We start from the raw sequence: 17,314 nt of genomic DNA on the forward strand, positions 1-17,314 counted from the left end.
GAAGTTTGTAGAATATCAAATTATAGCTCGTCATGTATTATTTGAAAATAATGTTAATACTAGGCAATAATTATATATGTAAAATTTGAGATAATTGGTGTAACCACTAGCTTGGAGAAAATACCTGAAACATTAAAATTCGTTCTAGATTTTTTTCGTTCTAGAAGTCTTATTGACTGTGACAGGATTTATGATTTTATTTTATTTATTTGTATTTTCTTATTTTTGCAGCGTTTTGTTTATAAACCGCTGCAAATGTATAAGCCAGTCAGTGTCCAGCATGAAGTACAGTATATCTTTCATCAAGGGCAGATCGATGTAACCCTTTAAACTAGTGTAGCTCTTTTCTTCAGATAAACTGTTTCCTACAACATTAAAAGACAGTGAGTAACTAGAGAAACTCACAGCCGCTCATCTGAACTAAACTGATCTGATCTAAACTGATCTGAACTAAACTGATCTGATCTGATCTGAAGTAAACTGATCTGATCTCAGAGACTAAACACTGCTATTAAAATCTGCTTACTGTCTGCTTTCAATCTGCACATTAATGACACAAGTTTTGACACATCTCTGTTAAAGCATGGTGATTAAGTGTGTGTGTTGTTGACACACATGAATAAGATCATTACGTGTAGTTGTACGTGTGCTGAGGAAGGAGTAAAACTACCTTTATGACTAAAGTCTCTTTTTTCCATTTCAACCACATCGTTTGACCTTTGATTGTATTTATCACTCACTTACCACAGAAAACACTTTTCAGTATCTTTATCAGTATCGCCCGATTATGGCATTTTATATGATCAAACTGATTCGATTTTTTAAATCAAATAAGACAAAGCATTTGACTCTAAACACGAAACACAACATTCATAAAACACATGAGAATACTGATGTCTGTGTGTATGAGATATGCTGTGACGTCCTGGATGATCAACATGTTTTATTTAAGAGAAATAAAAAACACCTGGAATATTTCTGAATAAAGAATATTTTTGCATAAATGATTAGTTTAATGTAGAGATGAATGTGAAATGATTTCAGATGCACCTCACTGTCCACTTCTGGTGAAAGAAAACTATCTAATGTGATTTCTGTCTTTGTTTTATTCAGTGTATTAGCACACATATCATGGACATATTCTGCACAGTCAGATTGATCAGCCATAACTTTTGCTTTTGAAATATACCTGGGTTGTATTGAAATGACTAAATAATGCATTAATACTTGATATTTCAGCTAAAGTGTTTAGATATGCAGTAAGATCTTTAAAGAGTCTAAAGGATAGTGTTGTGGCGTTGTGTGTGTGTTAGCTGTGAACATGTCTATAGTTCGATTCTTTTAATGTTTCTAAAAGAGTCTCTTCTGCTCACTAAAACTGAATTTATTTAATCAGAAATACAGTAAAACAGTGAAATATCATTATAATGTAAACCAGCTGTTCTCTATGTTAATATACAGTAAAGTGTAATTTATTCCTGTGAACTTTCAGCATCATCTTCTAAGATTGTAGAAATCCCCCCCAGTCTGTATACACACCTTGTGTTTCTGTGCTGAACCCAGATGACCTTCACTGGAGGAGTGTGTGTGTGTGTGTGTGTGTGTGTGTGTGTGTGTGTGTGTGTGTGTGTGTGTCTGCGCTGGGCCTCATGAGGGCGACACTGCAGCGTCTCTAGAGCAGGACCTCACGGATCGTTTCCCACTGCCTGGTCCAAAAACACACACACACACACACACACACACACACACACACACACACACACACACACACACACACACACACACACACACACACACACACACACTCTTTTTGTGCTCTTTTACTTGCATGACGTATTTCCTCTATTCGGCCAAAGTGTTCAACTAGGCGTAAAGACTGCAAGTGTGTGTAGATCTTCTGATCACTTGATGGGACACACTCATAGTCTTGCAAAAAATGCAAGTGTTTACAGAGCTTTTATTTATTATATTTTCAATACTTTAAAATAAACCTGTTCAGTCGTCGCTGTGTAACTCACAGAAGACAATTTAAAATTGTGGTGCTTCTAATTAAATGATAAAAACAGTTGCAAATGTTGTATAAAACAGGCCTCCACACCATACTCAACACTTTATATGTTTTTACTATCAAATCATATGCATCTACTTAATTTAATTTACAGTGGAATGTGGCACACGAGTTCCCGAACATAATGCATGATGGGATACGCTTAGCCTGGAATAACGCTCCGGAGCGGTGTCGGAGATAGTGTGTGTTTAGTGTGCATTAAGAGCATTGTTAAGACGTGGGACAGTCTTGAGCACTTTCTTCCTGTCGCACACACTCTCAAGTGGCCAAGACCGCAGGTGTGTGTGTTTGGACAAGGCCTCTGTACTGTGGGAGTAACTGATCTATACTGTAAACCCTCAGGTAAACTATACAAATGAGTTTAAATCAATTAATATTTATGAGCATTTGGATATTTCTAATGCTTTTGAGTTTAATGAGCATTAAATGTGTCTCTTCAAATTTCCATGAACTTAAGTTGTGCCCGCTTTCTGTGTGATGATGATCACATGACCCCAGGACCAGCGGTGTACGGCACGGGCGATGTGAAGAGCGTCTCGTCCTCGTATCCGGCCGAGGGAAGCAGGGCCTTCTGGGAAAACAGCGCTTTACTGAACACACTCGAGTTTAGCACTTCAGATGTCGTACCACACAAGCATGTTATTTGCACTTAAGTCTCAGGAGCGCGGCTCGCTTCCCATCATGCACCACGGCATCACTGTAGTTTGTGTGTTGGAGGTCAAGAACACAATCCTGTTGCACACGGTTCTGACATGATGAGCTGATCTGTGAGTTGATCAAACCCATCCAACACATGCCAAAGAGATCTTTCCTGAAGCGCTCCTGACCTCCAAAACTCAAACCAGTTTCCATTACCCTTCAAACTGTGCAAACTGAAATTGCTAATTCAAAATACGGCCAATTGAAACACGTCATTTTCGTAAAAACTCCCATATTTTGTGAAAAAGTTGTTACTCTTACATGAAGTGATTTTTCAGGCAATTCTGAAAAGGAATATTTCACAAAACTGCATTTGAAACATTTTTTTTTTTTGCATTTACACTCAGGTCACCTGGCGTACGCAACAGTCGATCATTACTTAAAGATGACGCGGTGTGTTTGGACAGAAGACCAGACAGAGTTCTTTAATAAACTCATAAAAGGCAAAAGAATCACAGGAACACTGGATTCTAAACAACAAAGAAATGCCACAATTTATTGAGCTTGAAGCAGAATGAGTGAGAAACACCCAGAAACTCCTCATATGTGCCACTCACAGGTTTTATTGTTTGCAATAACACAAACAATAAAGTTCATAAACAATAAAATCAATCATTATTATTTCAGCCGTGGTGCATGATGGGAACTGAACCCCACACCCAAGCTGCCTGAGTTACTGATGCCCCAGTGTGTGTCGAGATGCAGGATTCTGAGTGCAATAACGCTGGTGTTTGAGGTAACAGTTTAAATTTGGGTTGATTGTTCTCCTGCGAGTTAAAGGTTTGAAGTATTTCATAAATTATATTTTATGTTTACTACTATATAGTGATTTTCAAGTTTAAATAGTGTATAACACATACCTGTGGCTGTAATTCGTGTGTTTCAGATACAGGAGTGGCATATGTTGAGACTTCATATTTGGGCTAGATTAGACCTGAAAACTCTGCATGCAATCCAAATGTTAAACTTAAAGTTCATTAACTTAAAAAAAAAGTAAACTAGTATTACAAGTATTTTTATTTGTCTTTCTCCTCCTGGAAAACAGTTTATAATGTCGATGACTCATGTTGCACTACACAGATTTGACCAATCAAATGCTTCAGCCAAGAATGAGAATTAAATAATGAAAACATATAAAAACACAGAACGAGCCCTTTGGATGTGTCCCGTCCACACTCCAGTGCCAGGAGGAAGTGCGCTGAAGGGGAAATACCACTGTGCCTTTCACGCCGTCGCTCAGGAATCAAATGAAGATGCGCTAGAAAAGCAGACAGTGGTTTTTAATTGGATTTTATTTAACAAACGTAATCAGCTCTTCCCAAGGACACTGCATCATGTGTGCTTTCCCAACTCCTGCTGGACGTTTAGACCAAGCGGCAACCTTCCCGTCTATCTCTAGAATCCAACACTGAAGAGACTTAAACTGCAGTTCATCCACTGGCCACTAGAGGCCGGCTGCAAGAGAGAGTCAATCCCATAATCCCCCATGTTAAAATGCCCAACTTTACAGTAGAAACACATGTTTACAGTCTGGTGCAAAACGTGGCTTTGGTCTATAAAGCTGATGTTTCCCTTCATGACGACTGTGAGGGAGGCGAATGTTTTAATAACTCATCCGTTTAAATCACATTAAACCATAAAGTTCTGCATAATTAAGTGCGTGACCACTTGAGTGACAGGTGGATTGCCGCTGATGTCACTTCTAGCCGTTTGTCTGCTAGCGTTAGCGTCACGTCACCTCAGCTAATCCGCCTCGCTGCACATTTCCGTTTATCCCGGAGTGACGCGCGGCCAAGATGGCGACGGCCGGCTCCGCCCACTTTGGGCTTCAGAAACGCTCTTCAGAAACACTACAGGTGACGTCACGCACATACGCCCATATTTTTTTTACAATCTCTGGTTTTGACGTACGAATCCAACTTCCAGAAATACCACTGTGCCTTTCACGCCGTTGCTCAGGAGTCAAATGATGATGTGCTAGAAAAGCAGACAGTGTTTTTTTTCATTGGATTTTATAAAAAAAATTGTAATCCGCTCTTCCCAAGGACACTGCATCATGTGTGCTTTCCCTACGTTTAGACATATGAATCCAACTTCCAGAGCGCTCCCTTATGTGTGCTCCTTGCGCCGGACCAGCCTCTTGAAGGCCTGCTTGAAGTCCTCGTTGAAGCTGGTGTAGAGCAGCGGGTTGATGAGCGAGTTGACGTAGCCCAGCCAGGTGAGGGCGTCGGACACCTGCGGCGAGGGGTTCAGCAGCATCAGCCCCACCAGCAGCTCCTTCAGGAAGAACGGCAGCCAGCACAGGATGAAGGCTCCCAGGATCAGGCCCAGGATCCGCGCCGCCTTCCTCTCCCGAGACGTGCAGATCTGGTTCCTCTCGTCCAGCTCCGCCTCCGTGTCGAAGGACTGCGCGCGGGTGGTGTTCTCCGCGGCGGGGTCGGAGCTGGACACGTCCGAGACGCAGAAGGCGTGCGTGACCCGGCAGTGGTTCACCGAGATCTGGCTGTCGGTGCTGCGGCTGCTGAGGTGCCGCGAGGAGCCGCGCTTCTGGTACAGCGTCTTAGCGGCGCTGTAGATGCGCGAGTACAGGATGAGGATCAGAGTCATGGGGATGTAGAACGCGCCGAAGGTGGAGTAAATGGTGTAGCCCACATGGTCGTGCTCGATGATGCACTGCTGCGCGCCGGCGCCTCGCTGCCTCCAGAACAGCGGCGGGATGGAGATGAAGACGGAGATCAGCCAGACGGTTGCAACCATGGCGGCGGCGCGGCGGGCCGTCCTCTTGCGGGCGTACTCGATGGCCTTAGTGATGGCCCAGTAGCGGTCCAGCGCGATCACGCACAGGTGCAGGATGGAGCAGGTGCAGCAGGTCATGTCCACGCTCAGCCAGGCCTCGCACACGAACGGCCCCAGCAGCCACACCTCCACCGTGATGTACAAGATGCTGACGGGCATCACCAGCACGGCCACCAGCAGGTCTGTGACGGCCAGCGAGCAGATCAGGTAGTTGGCGGGGAGGTGGAGCTTCTTGGTGGTGCAGATGGCAGCGATGACCGCGCCGTTCACCAGGGCCGTCAGCAGCGTCAGCAGCGCGAGCAGAGCCACCACGGCTAACCGCTGCGAGAGCCCCTCCGCCGGGAACGCCGCTCCTGGCGCGGCCGTGCTGTTGGTGCTGTTGGCCAGAGCACCGGCGCTTTCTCCCAGGTATCGCTCCATCTCCATCCGAATCCCACTGGCTCCGCTCCAGGACTAAAGCCCCGAAGACTCCTGCGCTGGATCAGCGACGGCCTGTCAAACACACACACAGACGAGGAGTTAACGAGTGTCTTATATATCAGTGATACTTTCTCTGTCCACTCTAACATCATCATCTTTTTTATTTAATGCCATGTCAGCAATCAGAGCTATCTTCATGGCAAAAATTCAATTACAAAAACACATATCATATAAATACAATAAAACAGAACAAAGAAAACCAGCAAGTCATATTATACAATATATTTTTTTAAGTTAACATATGATAAAAAATCAAAAACCTTTTCAGGTATAATCTCATTAAAAATGTCCTTAATTGAAATAACTTCATAAAAAAGCATTCTACTTGTGTTAAGTCCAGGACAATCTAATAAAATATGTTTGACAGTTAAAGGAATCCTACAAAACATACATAATGTTGGGTCTTCACCTTTAAGTTAAAAAACATGGGTCAAACTTGTGTGACCTATACGACATCTGGTGTAGACCACCTGATCAAGTCTAGTTTTACAATTGAGAAAAGTCCTGGTCTTAATTTCCAACATGTCCTGGGACCCAGCAGAGGATAATACTGAAGAACTGATTGAGCAGATAATCCACTTTGGTTAAGATGGAGTCCACTAACGGATTATCAATTTTTAAAGTGTCCATTGCTTGAAGGCAAGATTTTGAGTCTGTAAAAATTATAGCATGTTTTTGTACTGTATTTTCAATATGCCCCAAAGCTAACTTGAGCACTGCTTTGGAATACGGATTCCATAGCGTTGATGTCCAGTCACCATTGCTGCCGTTACACTGTTTTCCACCTTCGCACCATCTGTGAATATAGGTACATGAAAAGGAAATCGGTTTCTTATGTCCAAATATTGCTGTCTATATACATTTGGATGAGTCACTCCTTTCCTCTGATAAGCTAAATAAAAAATTGATATCAGGTTTCTTTAATTTCCAGGGAGGTATAGAATTGAATTGTATTTGATTTAAAATGTTCATGTTTGTATTTAAGTTCTCCAAATGTGGTTTACTACGAATACCAAAGGATCTAATGCTTTTAGGTTTACTCTCATACAAAGTTGTAAATTGTGGGTTGAAGACTGTAGAATAGGCTGGATTAGTTTTACTTCCCTTTATTTTGACAGCATATTGAAGAGAGAGCTTCAATCGTCTATTTTGAAGTGAAGGTTCATTGGCTTCAATGTACAAACTTTGCACTGGCGAGGTTCTAAATGCTCCCAAGGCAAGTCGTAATCCCTGATGATGTACCGAGTCAAGTATCTTCTTATATGATTCTCTGGCAGAGTCATATATTATGCTTCCGTAGTCCAGCCGGGTCTACAAAAGAATAATGTAATCTGCTCCCCATTTTGTTTTTGCCAATACTTTCATTATATTCATAGCTTTAAGACACCTGTTTTTTAGTGACTTCAAATGAGGAATGAAAGTCATTTTGTTGTCAAAACCCAAGACCCAAGTACTTGATTTCCTTAACAACATTAATCGGTTCTCTATTAATGAAGAGTTCTGGATCATGATGAAGGGAACGCTGGATACAGAAGTGGGTACAGACTGTTTTTGATTTAGAGAATTTAAATCCATTTTCAACTGACCACTGATATATTTTGTGAATACATAATTGCAGTTGCCTTTCAATTATACTCATGTTCTTCCCTCTATAACCGATGCAGAGATCATCCACATATAGGCTGCAAAATATATTAGTTCTGATGATATTCTCAATGCTGTTTATTTTAATGCTGAAAAGAGTAACAGAAAGGGTGCTTCCCTGAGGAACTCCAAGTTCTTGTTTGTGAATATCCCACAAGGTGTTTCCTACTTGGACTTTAAAATATCTGCTAACCAAAACATTTGAAATGAAGATGGGTAATGGCAAAGTAGTATTTTGCATTTCAAATACATATTTTAAATACATGTACTGCATCTGAAACACTGCCCATCGCTGCCAACACCGGACCAAGAGCTGATCCGGTCACTGAATCTCTTCAATAAATCATCTCTCCAACACACACACGATCACAGAACATGACTAGTTGTGCTCCGCCGATATGAGTGAAACTACTGTTGACTGATTGTAACCATACACACACACACACACACACACATACACACACACAAACAAAAAAAACATCCCAGTGTCCATCAAACAACAGTGTTGGCCACTAACATCACAGCATGATGAGCATGTGATGGCCAGCACCGCATTATTATAGAATTAATAACTAAGAGAGTGTTAATAAACTCACCCAGTCCTTCCTCTCCCTCGAGACTGTGTATTTCTGTCCATGTTCACTCTCACACACAAACACACAAGTGTTTTAGGTGTCTCCTTCAGGTCCAGTGCAATCACCGTAATGATAACGCCATGAATGAGCAATCACACAACAGTTGCCTGTGATTTCACAGGTTTGATTGACAGGTGGGCCGGTCGCTAGAGGTCAGAGAAGAGGTTGAAGCCTCACAATCACTCAATCACCTCGAGCTCTTCACGAGCAGCGCTCATCTCATCCAGCCCTCCGTGCGAGCCGTGTTTGCGGAGGCCGACTCATTACTGCAGTTGTGGGATCTTTCTAAAGCGGCTGTCGTCACACACAGGCCTGAGCGCACATCTGTCGTCACACACACACACACACACACACACACACACACACACACGTCCAGAAGTGAAGCCCGTCGCTGAAACTCATGAGCGGAGAACAGGCAGAGACACAGCAAATCCCGGGAAACACTGCTGGAAGTGGATCTTCAGGACAGGACCAGAGCCCGTCTACGCAGAGCCTGGCCACTCCCTATTAAGTCCTATTGTACCGAATTGTGGTTGTAGTTCCCCCAGAGCTCCACTGGGGGCGATCGCCCATGAGTGCAGAATGAATGGGAGTCTATGGCGCTAGACGGCTAAATGTGTCTCTTTCACCCGATTGCCGTTGAGAAATCTCAGATTTGATTGTAGGTTTTGCAAGTTCAGCATGGGTTATAGATCGAAAGTTGAATGAACGAGTACTTATGTCCTTTCTATTTCTTACAGGTTGAGTTGTTGTTGCCCATAACACACTAGCATTCTGCTAATGAACACTGATTGGTCAGTGAAGGACTGATTACGACCAGAGATACCGCTTGATGGCATCCGAAGCGGGACCAGAAACAAGCAAAACAAAAACTCTTCTAGCGCGTGTGTTTACCTGTGTCAGCTGTGTTGTGTGTTTCCCTGTGTCAGCTGTGTTTACCTGTGTCAGCTGTGTTGTGTGTTTACCTGTGTCAGCTGTGTTGTGTGTTTGCCTGTGTCAGCTGTGTTGTGTGTTTACCTGTGTCAGCTGTGTTGTGTGTTTGCCTGTGTCAGCTGTGTTGTGTGTTTACCTGTGTCAGCTGTGTTGTGTGTTTACCTGTGTCAGCTGTGTTGTGTGTTTACCTGTGTCAGCTGTGTTGTGTGTTTGCCTGTGTCAGCTGTGTTGTGTGTTTACCTGTGTCAACTGTGTTGTGTGTTTCCCTGTGTCAGCTGTGTTGTGTGTTTGCCTGTGTCGGCTGTGTTGTGTGTTTGCCTGTGTCGGCTGTGTTGTGTGTTTGCCTGTGTCAGCTGTGTTGTGTGTTTCCCTGTGTCAGCTGTGTTGTGTGTTTACCTGTGTCAGCTGTGTTGTGTGTTTGCCTGTGTCAGCTGTGTTGTGTGTTTACCTGTGTCAGCTGTGTTGTGTGTTTCCCTGTGTCAGCTGTGTTGTGTGTTTGCCTGTGTCGGCTGTGTTGTGTGTTTGCCTGTGTCGGCTGTGTTGTGTGTTTCCCTGTGTCGGCTGTGTCGTGTGTTTACCTGTGTTGACTGTGTTGTGTGTTTACCTGTGTCGGCTGTGTTGTGTGTTTGCCTGTGTCGGCTGTGTTGTGTGTTTGCCTGTGTCGGCTGTGTTGTGTGTTTGCCTGTGTCGGCTGTGTTGTGTGTTTGCCTGTGTCGGCTGTGTTGTGTGTTTGCCTGTGTCAGCTGTGTTGTGTGTTTCCCTGTGTCGGCTGTGTCGTGTGTTTACCTGTGTCGGCTGTGTTGTGTGTTTACCTGTGTCAGCTGTGTTGTGTGTTTGCCTGTGTCGGCTGTGTTGTGTGTTTGCCTGTGTCGGCTGTGTTGTGTGTTTACCTGTGTCAGCTGTGTTGTGTGTTTGCCTGTGTCGGCTGTGTTGTGTGTTTGCCTGTGTCGGCTGTGTTGTGTGTTTGCCTGTGTCAGCTGTGTTGTGTGTTTCCCTGTGTCGGCTGTGTCGTGTGTTTACCTGTGTCGGCTGTGTTGTGTGTTTACCTGTGTCAGCTGTGTTGTGTGTTTGCCTGTGTCAGCTGTGTTGTGTGTTTCCCTGTGTCGGCTGTATGGTGTGTTTACCTGTGTCGGCTGTGTTGTTGTGTTGTGTGTTTACCTGTGTCAGCTGTGTTGTGTGTTTACCTGTGTCGGCTGTGTCGTGTGTTTCCCTGTGTCGGCTGTGTTGTGTGTTTCCCTGTGTCAGCTGTGTTGTGTGTTTACCTGTGTCGGCTGTGTTGTGTGTTTACCTGTGTCAGCTGTGTTGTGTGTTTCCCTGTGTCAGCTGTGTTGTGTGTTTCCCTGTGTCAGCTGTGTTGTGTGTTTCCCTGTGTCGGCTGTGTCGTGTGTTTCCCTGTGTCAGCTGTGTTGTGTGTTTACCTGTGTCAGCTGTGTTGTGTGTTTCCCTGTGTCAGCTGTATTTCCCTGTGTCAGCTGTGTTGTGTGTTTCCCTGTGTCAGCTGTGTTGTGTGTTTCCCTGTGTCAGCTGTGTTGTGTGTTTCCCTGTGTCGGCTGTGTCGTGTGTTTCCCTGTGTCAGCTGTGTTGTGTGTTTACCTGTGTCAGCTGTGTTGTGTGTTTCCCTGTGTCAGCTGTATTTCCCTGTGTCAGCTGTGTTGTGTGTTTACCTGTGTCATCTGTGTTGTGTGTTTGCCTGTGTCAGCTGTGTTGTGTGTTTACCTGTGTCAGCTGTGTTGTGTGTTTCCCTGTGTCAGCTGTGTTGTGTGTTTACCTGTGTCGGCTGTGTCGTGTGTTTCCCTGTGTCAGCTGTGTTGTGTGTTTACCTGTGTCGGCTGTGTCGTGTGTTTCCCTGTGTCAGCTGTGTTGTGTGTTTCCCTGTGTCAGCTGTATTTCCCTGTGTCAGCTGTGTTGTGTGTTTACCTGTGTCATCTGTGTTGTGTGTTTGCCTGTGTCAGCTGTGTTGTGTGTTTACCTGTGTCAGCTGTGTTGTGTGTTTCCCTGTGTCAGCTGTGTTGTGTGTTTACCTGTGTCGGCTGTGTCGTGTGTTTCCCTGTGTCAGCTGTGTTGTGTGTTTACCTGTGTCAGCTGTGTTGTGTGTTTCCCTGTGTCAGCTGTGTTGTGTTTACCTGTGTCAGCTGTATTTCCCTGTGTCAGCTGTGTTTCCCTGTGTCAGCTGTGTTGTGTGTTTACCTGTGTCAGCTGTGTTGTGTGTTTCCCTGTGTCAGCTGTGTTGTGTGTTTCCCTGTGTCAGCTGTGTTGTGTGTTTGCCTGTGTCAGCTGTGTTGTGTGTTTGCCTGTGTCGGCTGTGTTGTGTGTTTACCTGTGTCAGCTGTGTTGTGTGTTTCCCTGTGTCAGCTGTGTTGTGTGTTTCCCTCTGTCAGCTGTGTTGTGTGTTTGCCTGTGTCGGCTGTGTTATGTGTTTACCTGTGTCAGCTGTGTTGTGTGTTTCCCTGTGTCAGCTGTGTTGTGTGTTTGCCTGTGTCGGCTGTGTTGTGTGTTTACCTGTGTCAGCTGTGTTGTGTGTTTCCCTGTGTCAGCTGTGTTGTGTGTTTCCCTCTGTCAGCTGTGTTGTGTGTTTGCCTGTGTCAGCTGTGTTGTGTGTTTGCCTGTGTCAGCTGTATTTCCCTGTGTCAGCTGTGTTGTGTGTTTACCTGTGTCATCTGTGTTGTGTGTTTGCCTGTGTCAGCTGTGTTGTGTGTTTACCTGTGTCAGCTGTGTTGTGTGTTTCCCTGTGTCAGCTGTGTTGTGTGTTTACCTGTGTCGGCTGTGTCGTGTGTTTCCCTGTGTCAGCTGTGTTGTGTGTTTACCTGTGTCGGCTGTGTCGTGTGTTTCCCTGTGTCAGCTGTGTTGTGTGTTTCCCTGTGTCAGCTGTATTTCCCTGTGTCAGCTGTGTTGTGTGTTTACCTGTGTCATCTGTGTTGTGTGTTTGCCTGTGTCAGCTGTGTTGTGTGTTTACCTGTGTCAGCTGTGTTGTGTGTTTCCCTGTGTCAGCTGTGTTGTGTGTTTACCTGTGTCGGCTGTGTCGTGTGTTTCCCTGTGTCAGCTGTGTTGTGTGTTTACCTGTGTCAGCTGTGTTGTGTGTTTCCCTGTGTCAGCTGTGTTGTGTTTACCTGTGTCAGCTGTATTTCCCTGTGTCAGCTGTGTTTCCCTGTGTCAGCTGTGTTGTGTGTTTACCTGTGTCAGCTGTGTTGTGTGTTTCCCTGTGTCAGCTGTGTTGTGTGTTTCCCTGTGTCAGCTGTGTTGTGTGTTTGCCTGTGTCAGCTGTGTTGTGTGTTTGCCTGTGTCGGCTGTGTTGTGTGTTTACCTGTGTCAGCTGTGTTGTGTGTTTCCCTGTGTCAGCTGTGTTGTGTGTTTCCCTCTGTCAGCTGTGTTGTGTGTTTGCCTGTGTCGGCTGTGTTATGTGTTTACCTGTGTCAGCTGTGTTGTGTGTTTCCCTGTGTCAGCTGTGTTGTGTGTTTGCCTGTGTCGGCTGTGTTGTGTGTTTACCTGTGTCAGCTGTGTTGTGTGTTTCCCTGTGTCAGCTGTGTTGTGTGTTTCCCTCTGTCAGCTGTGTTGTGTGTTTGCCTGTGTCAGCTGTGTTGTGTGTTTGCCTGTGTCAGCTGTGTTTGCCTGTGTCGGCTGTGTCGTGTGTTTGCCTGTGTCAGCTGTGTTGTGTGTTTCCCTGTGTCAGCTGTGTTGTGTGTTTGCCTGTGTCGGCTGTGTTGTGTGTTTACCTGTGTCAGCTGTGTTGTGTGTTTCCCTGTGTCAGCTGTGTTGTGTGTTTCCCTCTGTCAGCTGTGTTGTGTGTTTGCCTGTGTCAGCTGTGTTGTGTGTTTGCCTGTGTCAGCTGTGTTGTGTGTTTCCCTGTGTCGGCTGTGTTGTGTGTTTGCCTGTGTCGGCTGTGTTGTGTGTTTGCCTGTGTCAGCTGTGTTGTGTGTTTCCCTGTGTCAGCTGTGTTTTGTGTTTGCCTGTGTCGGCTGTGTTGTGTGTTTACCTGTGTCAGCTGTGTTGTGTGTTTCCCTGTGTCAGCTGTGTTGTGTGTTTCCCTCTGTCAGCTGTGTTGTGTGTTTGCCTGTGTCGGCTGTGTTGTGTGTTTACCTGTGTCAGCTGTGTTGTGTGTTTCCCTGTGTCAGCTGTGTTGTGTGTTTCCCTGTGTCAGCTGTGTTGTGTGTTTGCCTGTGTCAGCTGTGTTGTGTGTTTCCCTGTGTCAGCTGTGTTGTGTGTTTCCCTGTGTCAGCTGTGTTGTGTGTTTGCCTGTGTCAGCTGTGTTGTGTGTTTGCCTGTGTCAGCTGTGTTGTGTGTTTGCCTGTGTCAGCTGTGTTGTGTGTTTCCCTGTGTCAGCTGTGTTGTGTTTACCTGTGTCAGCTGTGTTGTGTGTTTACCTGTGTCAGCTGTGTTTTGTATTTACCTGTGTCAGCTGTGTTGTGTGTTTCCCTGTGTCAGCTGTGTTGTGTTTCCCTGTGTCAGCTGTGTTGTGTGTTTCCCTGTGTCAGCTGTGTTGTGTGTTTCCCTGTGTCAGCTGTGTTGTGTGTTGTGTCAGCTGTGTTGTCTGTTTCCCTGTGTCAGCTGTGTTGTGTGTTTCCCTGTGTCAGCTGTGTTGTGTGTTTCCCTGTGTCGGCTGTGTTGTGTGTTTGCCTGTGTCAGCTGTGTTGTGTGTTTACCTGTGTCAGCTGTGTTGTGTGTTTGCCTGTGTCAGCTGTGTTGTGTGTTTGCCTGTGTCAGCTGTGTTGTGTGTTTGCCTGTGTCAGCTGTGTTGTGTGTTTACCTGTGTCAGCTGTGTTGTGTGTTTCCCTGTGTCAGCTGTGTTGTGTTTCCCTGTGTCAGCTGTGTTGTGTGTTTCCCTGTGTCAGCTGTGTTGTGTGTTTCCCTGTGTCAGCTGTGTTGTGTGTTGTGTCAGCTGTGTTGTCTGTTTCCCTGTGTCAGCTGTGTTGTGTGTTTCCCTGTGTCAGCTGTGTTGTGTGTTTCCCTGTGTCGGCTGTGTTGTGTGTTTGCCTGTGTCGGCTGTGTTGTGTGTTTACCTGTGTCAGCTGTGTTGTGTGTTTGCCTGTGTCAGCTGTGTTGTGTGTTTACCTGTGTCAGCTGTGTTGTGTGTTTGCCTGTGTCAGCTGTGTTGTGTGTTTCCCTGTGTCAGCTGTGTTGTGTGTTGTGTCAGCTGTGTTGTCTGTTTCCCTGTGTCAGCTGTGTTGTGTGTTTCCCTGTGTCGGCTGTGTTGTGTGTTTGCCTGTGTCAGCTGTGTTGTGTGTTTACCTGTGTCAGCTGTGTTGTGTGTTTGCCTGTGTCAGCTGTGTTGTGTGTTTGCCTGTGTCAGCTGTGTTGTGTGTTTGCCTGTGTCAGCTGTGTTGTGTGTTTACCTGTGTCAGCTGTGTTGTGTGTTTCCCTGTGTCGGCTGTGTTGTGTGTTTGCCTGTGTCAGCTGTGTTGTGTGTTTACCTGTGTCAGCTGTGTTGTGTGTTTGCCTGTGTCAGCTGTGTTGTGTGTTTGCCTGTGTCAGCTGTGTTGTGTGTTTGCCTGTGTCAGCTGTGTTGTGTGTTTGCCTGTGTCAGCTGTGTTGTGTGTTTACCTGTGTCAGCTGTGTTGTGTGTTTGCCTGTGTCAGCTGTGTTACTTAGTTCGGTAGAATGAAATGTCCTTTATATCCGCGGGACTCGCGTGTGCGCTGATATCTGTCTCTCATTAGCACTCGCGCCCTGCTTCACACCACAGTCATGCTAAAAACATCAGTGTATTCACCCATCCATAAACATTATTAGATCCTTCGCATGACGACAAGTTCCATGATTCCGCTTATGTGTCATCAACCTACGCCTGTGTTACTGTCAGAGGTTAGCGACCCCTAGTGGCGAAAAATACATATTGTGCCTTTAAGTGTATTAGTAATCTAAATACATTTATTCAAAACATATTAAAATGCTATTCATACAGACAATGACTTAAATACAGTCATGATATGTTTTCAGTTTTGATGTGGGGCTTGAAGACAAAATGTCTAAAGAATGTTTGAATCATGATATTTATTTTAAAAAATAAACTTTTTTTGAAATAATGACTGAGATCTAGCCTGACTACGTCAGACTTCGTACTTCCGCTCAATTTCAGTTCGCTTCTGTACTCAGTCTGAGATAGCGACCGTCTTCCCCGTTTTCCTCCGGCCTCAAAACAGCCGGCCAATCAACGAACAGAGGGCGGGCTGAGAGCCGTGACGTAGACGCTGATTGTACCGTGGATGCGTAGATTTACTTCACATAATCTGCAGAAGTCGTTCACAGCCATGTTCACTCCAGTGTTTCGCTCGATGGTTTTGTTTTCGCATCATACATGTATTTACAGTTGAAGTTAGATGCGGCTGAGCATGCGCATAACACACGCCATAACCAAACGTTATGTGACTGGCTTACGGGTAACCAATGATTTTAAACTTCAGACAAGCGCCCCCCCCCCCCCCTCCCCCCGCGAGAAAGAAAATGCTTTTCAATTATGCCCTTTCTCTGTCTACAAAGTAGCAGAGTTTGGTATTACCAGGCTACACTGAGATCAAGATCAAGGGAAAATATTTTATTACTTTTTACTTGTTTGAAACACACCACTTGACTGAATCAACTTTTTTGTTAAAACACACTCAAAATAAAAGAATCCCGCATGAACACAGAGTTCATCTCTGAGACCTCGGCCTCTGCTTTCGAGATCTCAGACGCGTTATTCATCGTCTCCAGCATCTTCATTGTCATGGCCTCGTCTATCAGACGCCGCTGTGTGTGTTGTGTCTGGCTCACAGTGCAGCGATGACAGTGGGAATGAGCTTTGGAAACTCAGTGACGCGCTGGGGTCGTGACCTCGTGACATCATGACAACGCTTTCACATCTCTCAGACTGTCTCAGGAAAGATGAAGAAGGTTCTGGAGGTTCTTCACTCATAGAAGATCATATCTGGAGGTTCTTTGCTCATCCACTTGGTGGGGACAGAGACAGAAACACTATCATGTCCACACATTCATGAGCAACACTCATTTCATGCACACTGCAAATGAAGAAAAGTGTGATGATATAGCGGCTTATTTCACCTCAAAATAGAAAATGAATCATAGGCTACTCATTTAACTGGCATTACTATTTAATATACTGAACGTCATGTTACTGCTCATTTTCTTTTATTTAAATTATTTTAACATTTCTTTATCAAATTCAGTTCAACAAATCACAATGATTCATTTTCTATAGGAACATTTTAATTTCTCATATTTCTTTTCATTTTGGGGTGAAATATGATGAGGTTTTTGACAGGTTTTGTAAAGCTCACCCCATTTGTAAATCTGAAATGATTTGGGAAAGCTTTGAACACACACGAGTGTGGTTTTACTGACAGACTCACTGAAAGACAGTGGTTTTAGACCGTCATTATAACACTGAGAATCATCAGGAAACTAGAAAAGAATAACCTAAACATTATAACATTAAAATTAACTGGCTGTATTCAGTCAAAAATATTATTCAATATTGATAAATCAACCGATATACATTCATTTATACAAACCAAATAACTCAATTAAATCAAGTAAAAACTCTTTAAAGTAATAATTGCAGGTTGACACATTTTACAGCGTAACTTAGACGGAGTAAAAGTGTAAAAGTGACTGATATCAGATTCTGTTCAGTTTAGTGGGTTCAAAAATCACTGACATTTATTATTAGCTCTGATTAACTTAACTGTGTTCATCAGGTTTATTTTTTTTAATTGATTTTTACAATAACATCAAAGAACAGACAGACAAACAAACCCAAAGCGCTGAAATAAAACAATTACTTATAAAAAAGTATACATTTCTTCCTGCATAAATGATTCAGAAACATGACATAAAAATAAAAATAAATAAAAACCCATAGTCCTCTTGAAACAGGTCAGAGTTTCTGTAGAAAAGAATCCACAGGTTTCTATAGTCTCCAGACTTGTGATTAAGATCAGGTTAGTTTCTCCAAACTTGTGATTAAGATCAGGTTAGTTTCTCCAAACTTGTGATTAAGATCAGGTTAGTTTCTCCAAACTTGTGATTAAGATCAGGTTAGTTTCTCCAGACTTGTGATTAAGATCAG

The 17,314-nt window shown here is 44.3% G+C and overlaps 1 protein-coding gene across 2 annotated transcripts in view; it reads right to left on the minus strand.

Moving 5' to 3' along the window:
• Positions 1–4,683: 4,683 nt before the first annotated feature.
• Positions 4,684–17,314, minus strand: part of htr1e (5-hydroxytryptamine receptor 1E) — a 48,443-nt gene continuing 35,812 nt past the window's right edge. The window contains exons 1-2 of one of the 2 annotated variants that reach the window (XM_079887615.1): positions 8,284–8,359; positions 4,684–6,055 (exon numbers count right to left, since the gene is read on the minus strand). In XM_079887615.1, the coding sequence (XP_079743741.1) occupies positions 4,877–5,989 (1,113 nt within the window). In that variant the 5' untranslated portion in view covers positions 5,990–6,055; positions 8,284–8,359 and the 3' untranslated portion in view covers positions 4,684–4,876. Of the gene's footprint in view, positions 6,056–8,283; positions 8,360–17,314 lie in introns of those variants that run through there. The other variant, XM_079887614.1, reaches the window with a different exon arrangement.

This window comes from Squalius cephalus (genome assembly GCF_949319135.1).
Source record: "Squalius cephalus genome assembly, chromosome: 12".
Taxonomy (NCBI): Eukaryota; Metazoa; Chordata; class Actinopteri; order Cypriniformes; family Leuciscidae; genus Squalius; species Squalius cephalus.